Source organism: Monomorium pharaonis, chromosome 6 (genome assembly GCF_013373865.1).
Source record: "Monomorium pharaonis isolate MP-MQ-018 chromosome 6, ASM1337386v2, whole genome shotgun sequence".
Lineage (NCBI taxonomy): Eukaryota > Metazoa > Arthropoda > Insecta > Hymenoptera > Formicidae > Monomorium > Monomorium pharaonis.
Window position 1 is genome coordinate 7,014,304 of NC_050472.1, and position 12,686 is coordinate 7,026,989.

At 37.7% G+C, this 12,686-nt stretch overlaps 1 protein-coding gene across 1 annotated transcript; it reads right to left on the reverse strand.

Moving 5' to 3' along the window:
- Window positions 1-3,922: 3,922 nt before the first annotated feature.
- Window positions 3,923-11,699, reverse strand: LOC105830065 (zinc finger protein GLIS3). Its single transcript, XM_012669208.3, has 3 exons — window positions 9,287-11,699; window positions 6,019-6,162; window positions 3,923-5,931 (listed from the first exon to the last, which is right to left on the reverse strand). The coding sequence occupies exons 1-3, from the start codon at window positions 9,658-9,660 to the stop codon at window positions 4,686-4,688; spliced, it is 1,764 nt and encodes a 587-aa protein (XP_012524662.1). The 5' UTR covers window positions 9,661-11,699; the 3' UTR covers window positions 3,923-4,685.
- Between the last annotated feature and the right edge of the window lie 987 nt (window positions 11,700-12,686).

Below are 12,686 nucleotides of genomic sequence, written 5' to 3' on the forward strand. Positions count from 1 at the left end.
CAGAGAGAAACTTAAAAATGGCCTTTTCCGGTGGGATCGAAATGGAGATAGCATCAGCGCCGTGGATGTGGAACTACGTAGCCTCATCTACTGTCGATAAAATAATCGTTGTTTGGTGTGTGTTTACAAAGAGGAACCTGAGAGCGATCATCGCGTCGTTTTTTAGGTGTTTTCATCCATCAGCGCCTCTATGTGCACAAAATGTGCACATTGAACTATGTAGTCAAATATCTATGAATCCCGTAGGTGTGCATGACTAGATATGGATGAGAGGGACGGTAGGAGGAGACTGGATGATCGTAGAAGAGACAGAGTGAGTTTCAATTTTCTCAGCTAGCGTTGAAAAATATCCTGGGTACTCCCGTTACGTTACTGTCCGTCCCTCCTGATAGTTGCGATATTTGTGATTCTCTGCGTCCCTCATCCTGAGACTTGAATTTATTCGTGTCATATAAGGATAAGCATCCTTATTACGTAATAAGACCCCGGTAATATTGACGTCAACAACATTCTACAAATGTGAAGTGATATTAATTCAGTTGAATAACAGATTTCTTAAATCAGTTCCTGAATAAAAAACTTACTCCATTTTGTTGAAGCATAATCATCAGTTCATATAGCAAAATGAAGCGCCATCGACTATTTATTCATTTATCACTGCTTTTTCAATTTTGTTTTTACAATAATCTATGATAGTCTTCTTGTTCGTCACACCACTGTAATGGATCCATCATTACGTAATTATGTTTATTAAGTTCATGTTATATTTTTGCACAAATGTACTACACTTAATTAGAGGTCTTGAATATAATTGTAAATTGCGTGCGATAGGATCATGCGAGAGCAAGTTATCTATGCGGAAAATATCTACTTTAGGATCTCTCGTACTCGTAGTATTCACGATCTCTATCATTGTAAGAAGATCTACTTGAAGGTCTGGAATTGAACACATTATAAATGTAATATAAAATACAATATTAATTATTAAAACAAGTTATTTCTCAAAATAAATTAGTAATATTGTTTACAGTTATATAAATATTTTTTTTTTAATAATTATTTTTCTAAAGTTACAAACACAAAAATTGTATATATACATTAAGAAACCTTGGTTAAAAATTTTTAAAAAAAATTGTATATGTCAAGTCTAAATATTTTAAGATTTAAATTAAAAGTTTTTCTAAATAGTTAAAAAATTATACAGTAATTCTCAAAAATTGTGAAATTTGGTAAAAATTTGTTAAAAATCTAAATAATTTTCTACAATTTTATTCTACAATTTATTGTTATTCTACAATTGCGTAAAAGCGTGATTGTAAGTGGTTGTGAAAGTGTTGTAAGGCATGGTTGTAAAGTGGTACTTCCGGGTGTAGAGTGTGTTGTGGAAGATGGTTGAACTTCATCTTTCACGACTACAACAGATGTGAACGTAAGAGCCAAGCAATCAGAGTGCTGTTTACGTCATCATGCCGCACACCGAAATATATACTGCACTCTGATCGGTTTCTGTAATCAAGTTTACAACGTATCTTTACTCTATTGTAGATTGATCCGTTGTACAAAATTTACGACTACTACTCCTACAACCTTACGCTTACGCAATTGCAGAATAGCCTTTATAGAATAAGGTATATTGATTATTTAATTACAAGGTATTGGAAAGAAGCGGTCACACTTTATCAGCATATTGTCTAGTAATTATTTTGAAAACTCTCTCAAATAAATCTCTTTATCATTTTTAACACAATATCCTTAATATTTAGCAACGCTTTTTTCTGTTATCTGAGCAATGTTAAACGACATTTAAATACTTGATGATTTAATTTAATATTTCTCCTAGTGAAAATTTTTCCTCTAATTAAGTAAGTACATTTGTACAAAAATATAACATAAACTTAATAAACATAATTACGTAATGATGGAGCTATTACAGTGGTGTAACGTACAAGAAGACTATCATAGAATATTGTGAAAACAAAATTGAAAAAGCAGTGATAAATGAAGAAATAGTCGATCGCGCTTTATTTTGCTATAACTGATGATTATGCTTCAACAAAATAGAGTAAGTTTTTTATTCGAGAACTGATTTAACCCCTTAACGTCCAAGCACACGCGTTTTCAACATAATTTTTAGCGATTTTATTTGCAACGTTATAGGTCTATAAAAAATTTGAAAAGTATTATTTCTTACGTAAAATTTTATGCTCTTTCAGAATCCATCGTCAAAAGTTGTGTAAAAAATAGTCCAAAAAAGTTATGGCGGGTTTTAACTAAAAAAATATGAAAAAATCGCAACTTTTTTTTCAATATTTTTTTCACATCAAAATAGTATGAAACTTCAACTCTTTTTGCAACCATCAGTGCACAAAATATTTGTACTTAAGAGTATATTTGTAGAATTTGTCAAAATTGTCATTTTTATTGAAAAATGGCGGCTAAATCGCAAAAATTGTGTATTTGATCGAAAATAAACTGCGAATATGAATCCCATTATTTTCAGCTTATTAATAATAAGCCGTTAATTATCCGCAATTTACAAATTATTATGGAAAAATCTTTTTGGTTAGTAAATTGAATAATTCAATGACTTGTTTTACAAATAGTTTGCCTCTACACGATCCACTTCAGACCAAGCTTCAGACCATATTGCGTTTATGAAATTTAAACATTTTTACATTATTGCGTATGCACATTGTATTTGTATAATTACACTATAAGCAATTGCGATTAATTATGCACACAATGTATCGTAAAAGGGAGGAAAAAGACAACAATAAACATAAATAATGTTTTTCTGTTTATTTAATTCATATTGTTAAATATGTTTTGCTAGTAGAGAAAGGCACCTCAGATAACACATATGTTTAAAAGACATTTAAAAAATGTCTTTGAGAGGATGCTGGAGCAAATTACTTTATTCTTAAAAAATAAAATATTTTTGAATTTGCTTTACAAAATTCCAAGTTTTTTTAGTTATTTTTTATTACAATTAAAATCTACACAAAAAAATGAATAGAGCAAAGAACGATTTCTTGATAATAAGAGAAAATTTCTGTAATTAAACAAATTTTTAATATAGTAACACTTCATTATTATAATGACATTGCCTTTTACCCTATTCATTTTTGTGTGTAATTTAATTATAAAAAATTTTGGAATTCTGTAAAGTTAATTTAATATTTTGTTTAAAAAAAAAAGTTGGTAATTTGTTCCAGCATCCCTTTAAAATTTCCTGAGAAGACATCTAAATCTTACTTTTTATGACTTTTTTGAAGCATGTACAACTATATACATTATCAATTGTATCATTTATTAATTAAAATATAAGACATGGCCAATCTGAATATAAAGAGTTTATAAAAATGTTTAGTGTCAATCAAATTCTGGCACCAATATTTTATATTGGTGTTATAACGATACAATTAAAATAAAATTTTTCGAAAACGATTAAAAAGAAGAACATAAGAGAAGCTGGAATTACTTGATAAATTGATATATCAATGATTTAATATTTACATAATTTTAGTTAACGATTTACATAATATAATATAATTTATACATATCTATGTATAATATATATGAATATTAATTACGTTCATACGTGTGTGTGTGTGTGTGTGTGTGTGTGTGTGTGTGTGTGTGTGTGTGTGTGTGTGTGTGTGTGTGTGTGTGTGTGTGTGTGTGTGTGTGTGTGTGTGTGTGTGTGTGTGTGTGTGTGGGTGTTCATACATATATGCAAAATAAGAAATATATCATTAACAAAGTTATGTAAATATTAAATTATTTATATATAAATCAATATTTGCTTTTATTTCATATTTTTTGTCTAGTTAACGCATCGTTAATATTTACATTTTAGCATAATATTCTAAAATTGTCATGGGGAGAAATAAAAAAGACGTCTTAAAATTATAAAGTCATCTTTTTGATAATTTTATAAGATGTCTTTTAGATGTCTTGTAAGACGTCTCTTAATGTTCTCTGGGCACTTTACTCCATATTATCAATCATTTGATTCACCACACATACATATACATACATATAAATTTCTATATACATATGATACATATGTTTATTGTTTACATAGAGTTTTGAGATATAATTCTCACATTATAAAAACTATAACTCTTGAAATTCAATTCTAATAGATAAATTATTGATCAAAAACCAATTATTTTGTATTTTTGTGTATATTTTTCAGATATATTTACAGCCTTACCATAAGTTCCCAATTTAACTCTTTTTTCATTATTATTTTAGCCACCTATCTGAGTTTTGATAGCCAATTCGAAAGTGGGAACGTTGTCTCTCTGAGTAATCGATAAAGTTAATTAAAATTGTCACGTTGCATTTATAAGCTAGAATTTGCTTATCTTTGATTAACAGTTCGATTAGTACAACAATTTCTAGTCAACTATGAATTGAGCAAATTCTTGTATCTTGAATTGCTACCATTTCATCATCTTTTTCATATTACAAGGTATTAAAATATATTTGGTTTTGCAATGCGATCGAAACCTTTTATTTTATTGATTAATTATTCTTTGTCGATTAATTAATTATGATATTGATTGTCTGCATCTAAAATTTATGATATTTTGTTTAATTCGTATTTTGTCAGATAAAAATAAAATTTGTATTGACGACTATGGACTTTTTGGTTTGTGTTGACAGCCAATTGTTCATTATTTGTTGATCGTCAAGTCCAGCGGCAGGTCTTGCTCCATCTCGGTAACGTTCTCGTTCTTCACTCTGAGATCTTGGCCACATGTGTTATTAGTATCTACGATGTTGGTCCATACGTTCTCTAACCCGTACTGCAAGTCTACTGAACCCAATAGATGCCGGAAGAGCGGATTTTGTGTCTTGAGAATGAGGTCTGAGAGGATTTTCGTTTTCTGCAGGATGCTGTCGTTACTGTGCACGCAACACTTGTGCCGGCAGCAGCAATCGCCGCTGGTATCCTTCAATTCCTCCTTGATCGGCGTCTGCTCCACCTCCATTTTCAGATCCTCCGCCCGCTTGATCACCGAGTGTCTCACTGGATCGCAACTAATTATGTTCTCCTTCTTGCAGGGTGTACTGTTGACAATTGACTCGATGTTCCTGTAGTCCACCGTGGTGGTCTTGGTAACGCTGTACTCCATGGGCTCCTCAGTCTTGATGGGCGTCGACTGCATCCCAATACGCGGCATCGTATCGGACACTCGACCCGGACTCGTGTGAGGCGACGATGCGACAGGGCTGTCCTTGATTATGGTACTGCCGGAAGCGTACATGGGATTTACTTGAATCCTATCCGGTATAATGTAAGTATCGTCATACATCCTCGGATAGATTTTTATATCCTCGTAAGGCTTCGGTGGAGTGACCTGTTCCTGTTCCTTTTGCTGTTCCTGAAGATTGTACATATTGTTCCACTCGACGAAGTTCCTCTGCTCCTCGAAGCTATTGCTGGTCTTTGGGCTACAACCCGACATGCTACTCTCGATGCTCGAATCCTTCTTATCCGACTCGGATTGCGCGCTGCTGCTCTGCTTATCGGGTGAATTGGCGTCAAATCTCGTTTTCTCCTGGACATTGGTATCGTCAAAGCTTTTCTCCTGTACCTTGTCGTTGTTATTCACATAGTGACGATAAGTCTTGACGTGCTTCCTTAAGGACGACGGATCGGTGTACCTTTTCGGACAACCGGGCACTTTACAGTAATATGGCTTATCCACGGCATGAGTTCTGGTATGCTTGAATCTGTCTGAGGAGTTCGAGTAAGCTTTGTTGCAGCCCTCGACGGGACAGACGTAAGGACGTTCGCCGGTGTGGGAACGCGCATGGATCTTGAGATTCTCCGCTCTGCTGAAGCTTTTGTCGCACTGGAAGCAATGATGCGGCTTCTCGTTCGTGTGCGTCCGTACGTGGACTAGCATCTTGTACCTGCACGAAAGAGACACGAGTATTTATCAAGGGGTTAAAGGTGATTTCTGTTATGCGCGCACAATATTACATCCGGAAGGATTTTACCTCGCGTTAAACCCACGCTCGCCTCTTGCGCATCCCTCCCATCCGCAGTAAAACAGACCTCGCGGACCAGGTGCCGCGTGCAATCTCCCAACGTGTGATGCTAGTTGCTCCAGGGACGTGAACCATCGACCACAATCTTGCCATCTGTAAAAAAGGATTTACATTACAATTACATTTCAATTTTTTTAAATATGTAGGAAATTATTACCGAAAAAACCGACAAAGCCATAGTTTGTTTACGCCAGTTTATAACATTTAACTAGATTCGATTTTAAGTTATTAAAATAATTATTTTATAATTCACTAATTAATTAAATAATTGCTTTCAGATATAATTTCTTTGCTACACCATCAGATGTAAATTATATTTTTTCCGTATTAGTTTCTTTTTACGTAACGTTAAAAAAACCGCAATAAACTTTATTGTCCTGTTTATTTTAATTAACCATTACTTTATGAAATCGCGAATCGGGACTGAGAATCGAATTGAGAATGATACGTAAATGATACAGCTGCCTGACGTTACTCTGTGAAGTATCGAAATATAATTTGCGTCATATGGACATTTGCTGGCTCGTTCAATTGATACCAATTGCCTCCATATTGCAATTGCTGTCGTTTGACACCAGTTTATCGCGAGAGGCAGACTGAAGTTCGGTAGAGGGGGAGCGGGGAGAGGAGTATTATTCCAATGAACGAATTCTTTCAATTAAAAGGCACGGATATGTCTACGGGAGGTCGTGGATCAAGGTAATCCTGATGATTTGATTGGCTAAACACTCGGGACGACTTTTGCCTTTAATTATTTGACCCACAAGTAGCGAGAATTATACAAACTACAATGTATCTTTGGATTGGAATGTATACACTACCGCACAAAAGTATTTGCCGACTCTCTGAATCAGTGAAATCTTATTAATTTGTAGTACTGTACTTATGATCATCAGTAATTTATTTTCTGTAATTCCTATTAAAAGAGGAATAATTTTATTAATTGGTATTAATGTATTATTACTGAAAGACAGTGCGCATATATTGCTGATATATGTATATATAAATCAAAAATGTCATTAAAATCAGACTATTCATTATCTATGTGAATAATACACTAATTTAGAGAGCGCTTTGCCTTTCTTAATTAAATGATAAGAATTTTGAAGAAGAGTGAATATTAATCTTTCTGTTTTATCTTCTAGATATTGAATGTAATAATAATCTTGATAGCAAATTTTATACGATATTATATACATATATATGTAGAAAATTTAAATGTAAATATAAAATATAAAATTAAAACAAAATTTATTCATAATAAAAGAGATACACACAAAAATCAGGATCAAACACTTAAGCAATTATGTAATATTATATCCATTGTAGTTAATTACAGTTACCTAATGTGATCTCAACAATTTGTTTATCTATCAAATGTTTTTGATCAACCGATGTTTCTGAAGATAAACAGATTGCATACATTAATGAAAGAAGCTATATTTAGAAACGTACGATTGCTGTAATAGGCAAATGACTTAATGGGAAAGAATGATATTCCGTGATCATAGCGAGGGCTTTCACGCGTCCGCCGCGTGAAAGAAATAATTTCTTTGTGATAATCTTTCATCCTTTGAAACTCCGCGATAATAAAAAGACCCTCTTTGTTACTTTTTATTCGCGTCGCGATAACATCAATAGAGAGGCAATAATACTGGAATTGGTCTCATATCGCATATACGAGAGATAAATAAATTGTAGCGGAAACTTTTTGAACACGTAGTACTCGGCGATTCATCGCTTTACGAAATCAATAGTTTTGCTTCTGTCGCTCGTTATCCGAGGGCTGTATCACTTTGCCCCCGTGTTGAGTCTAAATTTTATCGGAAGCGGATAGACTTCGAATAAAATAAACCGCTTAGCCGGTCGCAAACCTGTTTACCATTAGAGATCCCGATTCTCATCCCGCGAGGGAAGCCGTCCCCGGAGAGAGCGCGCCGGATAGATCTGAATTCTGCGCACGAGGAAGAAAACGAGACGAGCTCTTAATCTCAGACAGTGGATGCACTTGTCGAGATGAATTACAGAATTTTCTTTGAGTATATCCGAGAAACAGTAAAGACCGCCGCGATATCAGTTGAGATACGATAAACTGGTTGTAACTGGTATGTAACCGACATGTGTAAACGCGCATAGGCACTTGTGTGTGTACGTGCGCGCATCTATAACGAGAGAGATAAATTAGCGTCGTTTAAGAGGAACACAATGTCTACGACGGAGTGCAAAGTGAAGCGAGATGACGCCGTGCTCGATCGTATGATTTGTGGCAATGTGTTGATAACAGAGACGCGAGGGACGAGTGCATTGCTTCACAATTTCACTTTATAATAGATTTATCAGATAAAGTCGTGCGCATTGTTGGAACTTACATTGAAAAATGTCAAGGTACAGAGGTGGGAATGCGATAAGATAACAGGTGGGAAAAATGCAGATTAAGATAAATTAAAATTGGTTCGAATGGATGGAAAAGTGGGGAGAGGAGAAATAGATAGAAAAGCTTCGGTAAGATTATACGCTGCTTGTCTTGCGATAACCGACGACGACGTCAATCAGGATACAAGTATACCGTCCGATACAAGAAATCTGTGTTGCATTTAGATAACGTGATTTTGTATATTTCGTGAAACCGAGAGAAGGAGAGAGAGGAAAGCTATCTGTATTATACATTCTAAGCCGTAAACAAGTGCTAAACTAACGCCAAGTTCAATTTGCGGTTTTAATAATTCGATCCGACCAAAGTATTGATTTTTCCTGGTGACGTACTGAATTTATTTAAATGACGTGATGTCGCGACCTTATCTTTCTCATTTCTATCTTAATTGGTCTTTTAACAACAATAATATTGAGCGCAGTGCACTCGACGTGAAGCGATGCCCGAGTCAATCGGTCAATTCAGCGATCTGTGACTTCTTAAAGATATTTAACACATATAATTGTTATTAACACATAAATAATTCACTAATTAAGGATTATATGAGTATAATAAAAAATTATTACAATTATTATTATAATACTAATTGGTATATTTATATTATATGAATTATTATTTCTACTAAATTTTAATTTTTTAATTATTATAATTATATACTATACGTATATATAATTGATAACGTTTGTATTATTTTTTAATATAATTCCTCATTAACATTTCTACATCTCGCTGCACAAATATCCAAATAACATACATAACTTAACGTTTCTTTTCTTTTTTTCTTACCTGCATTTTAGTTGGGCGTTTTCGCCGGTTCTGATGGTGCCCAGTTCCAAGCTCGAGCTAGACGCATCCGAGTCGCTGTGCGCCGGACTCGGGGGACCGCCGTTGCCGAGGGTGCTCGGAGACACCCCCAGCCCGGTCAGGCCAGCGGCCGGCGAGGCCCCTAATTCCTCCTCGGCCGGCATCCTCCGCGGCCAAACCGGAAGGTCCAGCGGTGGTTGCTGGAGGCTCCCGTAGTAGCTCGAGATCGGGCTGGTGGAGTAGCCGGAAACCGGGCTGTAAAAACCCGGGACGGCTCCTAGCAGGGTGCCCGGGTAACGAGCGGCGCCGTAGGGACCAACGTGAGTTGGCATTCTGCCCGGAACATAAACGATCATTTTCTTTTTTTTTTTTTGGTTTGTTTTTAAATTACTTTTGCCTCCGCGACTTCAAACCGATTCCGCCGATCGTCGCCAAAGACGTGCAGATCCCGCTCGCTTTAATTAGTGACTCCGCTTTAATTCGCGTTTTATGCAGGCCCGATTATGCGCACCACATACGCGCGAATATGTATTATACGGTGAACGTGCACGTTTAGATGGTCGTGAAAAGCTGCGCTCCTCTTGAAGGAATTTCCGAGTGATTTTGCTTTTCGCTCACTCAACTCCGATCCTGCCGCTCGATCCTCGCTCTAATGATCTTTCGACGAGCTGACATACAAGCGCATTACCCTCGAGCGATGTCGTTACTCTAGATGAATCTGTTCCTCGGAGGAAGTCTCCTTCGGAACTTTTTTTGTTTCTCGCTAATGACTAATTTTCAATTTAGGTCCTACTTAAAAAAATTCTCCGAATAATAAAATCATTAACCGCCACAATCTCTTACAGCTTGACACAAAATTTTTGTTCCGATTGTCAATCTGAATTTTCTCTTACTCAAGTTTCTTGTTAATAAAACAATTCGTTGTAAATCAATTCTCACCGCTTTCCTTGCAAACTTATTATTTTACAATACTTTTATTTCTGGTCAAAAATCCCATCGACGACGAGATCGTCGAATCTTCATTAAAATCCAATTCCGTTTGTTTCGCAACGATTTCTCTCCTTCTCTCTTTTTTTTCTTCCTCTTCCAGGCTCTCTCGCGTGTCCCTTGCCCTCGAAAGATTCGCCTTACTAGCGACTTTCGATGACGCCGGTTTTCCGGCGCGTCGTCGCCGTCGACGTACTCCCTCAAGCTCGCGTCGCCGTGCAAACCGATTCGGCCATTGGCTCTCTGACACAAGACTTTCCAGGTCTTGCCGGGGGGGGACACCCGTCTCTCCTACGCGTCTTCCTGAACACCGTATAGGTACGACAAGTCGCCCGCAGTACAATACACACACACCACCTTGCGCACACCCTCTACTACGTAGTCCGAGTTCGTATCGTCAGATATATTTGAACCGGTTGGACTTGAGTATACGGTAGCTCAGGAATTGCTTGCTGTACTTGATCGAGAACATAACTGGGCTGGACGATCGTCGCGAATGAATAAGACACTGCCGCCGCACTTCTGGAGACGGCTCTCGCGCGTGCTATTTTCGCCGGATTTAATAACGTAATGGTTAAAGGTAAAGATAAAGTCTGATGAGTTTGATCTGTTCGGAGGACGGCGAAGCAATTCAATCGATAGTAATCGCGGGAATGGCCAGCATCGGTCGATGCTAAGAGAGTCCCATCTTTCCTGGTTGCGTATTGCTTTGCCGCGCTTATTGACGGAATGGAACGACGAGGAGAAGGAAGAAGAAGACGTGGAAGAGAAGTGCGATGAATCTTCGCCGATCGAGCTGTAGTTGCGCGTCACCTTGGCTGGCCTCTTTACTGCGCGCGCTGAAAGATCCACAACTATTTACAGTGCTCCTCTCTTTTTTTTTCTTTTTAATTATCTTGGCGCGACGATAAGAGACCAGAATGTCGTGAATCGCAAACGCTACTCCAGCAAAGCGAAACGTCAGGGAATATTAAACTGATGGCGGAGACGAATGCGCAGGCTTATATATAGTCGCGCTATCGCTACGCTGCCCCTCCCCGAGTATCACCAGCACAGAGAACCAAGACTGATAACAGTTTGTCGCGTACTCCCCAGCTTCGTAACAATCGTCTCAGCAGACGAGCCAGTATCAAGCCGAGTCGACGTGGAATTAATTGAACGGCGTTTCGTTATGAAATATATGGCTGGGAGTGTAGATTTATTATATCGCTAAGAAGAATTCATACGTTAAGAATTAGTACTGTAAGAGCTAACAGTCTCTTGACTTTTTCAGACTAATCGTCAGAAATAATTTAGACGTTCTAGAAACATCAGAGTGACAAAAAAAAAATAAGTAAATTAGATTGTCGGCGTGGATGTTTTGAAAGGGAATCGCATTTTGCGATTCCATTTCAAGCGAAAATCGTAAATCCCTCGTGGACATCCTGTTGATTAAAAGAAGAAGAAAAAAAAGAAGCCGGCTCGTGTTTGCCGTCCACGCGAGCGAAAGGAGGATAGAGATAGAGATTTATCTCGTGAACAATGAGATAAGGTCGCTCGGTTACCCCCCGCGTCGTAAGCACGACCCACCGAAATTGACGTAGCCCCCCCCCCCCCCCTATCGTTGATTGCGCGGCTCATACGACTCGCCGCTGATCATCGGCGTCGCGGGTGGGAACAAAGTCTGCGTGTATCTTTCACAACGCGGCGACGTATTATCTACCGTATTAGCGCGTCCGTGTGAATGGGCGGGATACAAGCTGAGTCAACAGCGACGTCGCCGTCGCTGTAATTTCTCTCTCTCTCTCTCTCTGTCTCTCTTTCTCTCTCTCTCTCTGTTCGGCGGCGACCGAGGAATCACGCGCTTCTCGAAAATGACGACCCTGACGCGGGGACGGACGCGGAAGGGAGGGGGATAGGGGAGCTCTCGTCATCAGGAAGTGACCGCTCGTGGTCGTTTCGAAAGGTGATTCGGTGAAGGTCGCCGTGGACTTGCCGGAGAACACGTTTCGTGGCTCGATGACGTAATTGATAACGGCAGGAGAGGGCGATCTTCGCGTTTTCGCGTGACGCTCGAAAAGGAACGACGATTAAAGCCGTCCCGGAGCGGATGAAGAACCGAACGATATGTAACCGCAGGCGTGAGCTCTCCTAATTGGCCGAGGAAACGCGCCGCGATGATCTCCATCCGAGATGCGATGTGACCTCTCGGCGAGATCGCGGTAAGTTCGTTAGTGACACCGACGTCATTCGGTACACGGAGAGAATTTTCTCTTAAAAATTACTCTGAAAATCGTGGTAATTATGAGACTATGTAAACCTTTAAGAATTTTACCATACTTTTAATAAAATTTACTAAAATTTTAATAAAATTTGGCAAAGTTTTAGTAAATTTTGTTAGAAGTATAGTAAAATT

Excerpts from the sequence above, each read along its gene's own strand:
- LOC105830065 (XM_012669208.3), bottom strand. The coding sequence starts at position 9,660 with ATGATCGTTTATGTTCCGGGCAGAATGCCAACTCACGTTGGTCCCTAC. Across the intron at positions 6,163-9,286 it reads AACGCCCAACTAAAATGCAG|ATGGCAAGATTGTGGTCGAT; the intron begins GTAAGAAAAAAA and ends CCTTTTTTACAG. Across the intron at positions 5,932-6,018 it reads GAGCGTGGGTTTAACGCGAG|GTACAAGATGCTAGTCCACG; the intron begins GTAAAATCCTTC and ends TCTTTCGTGCAG.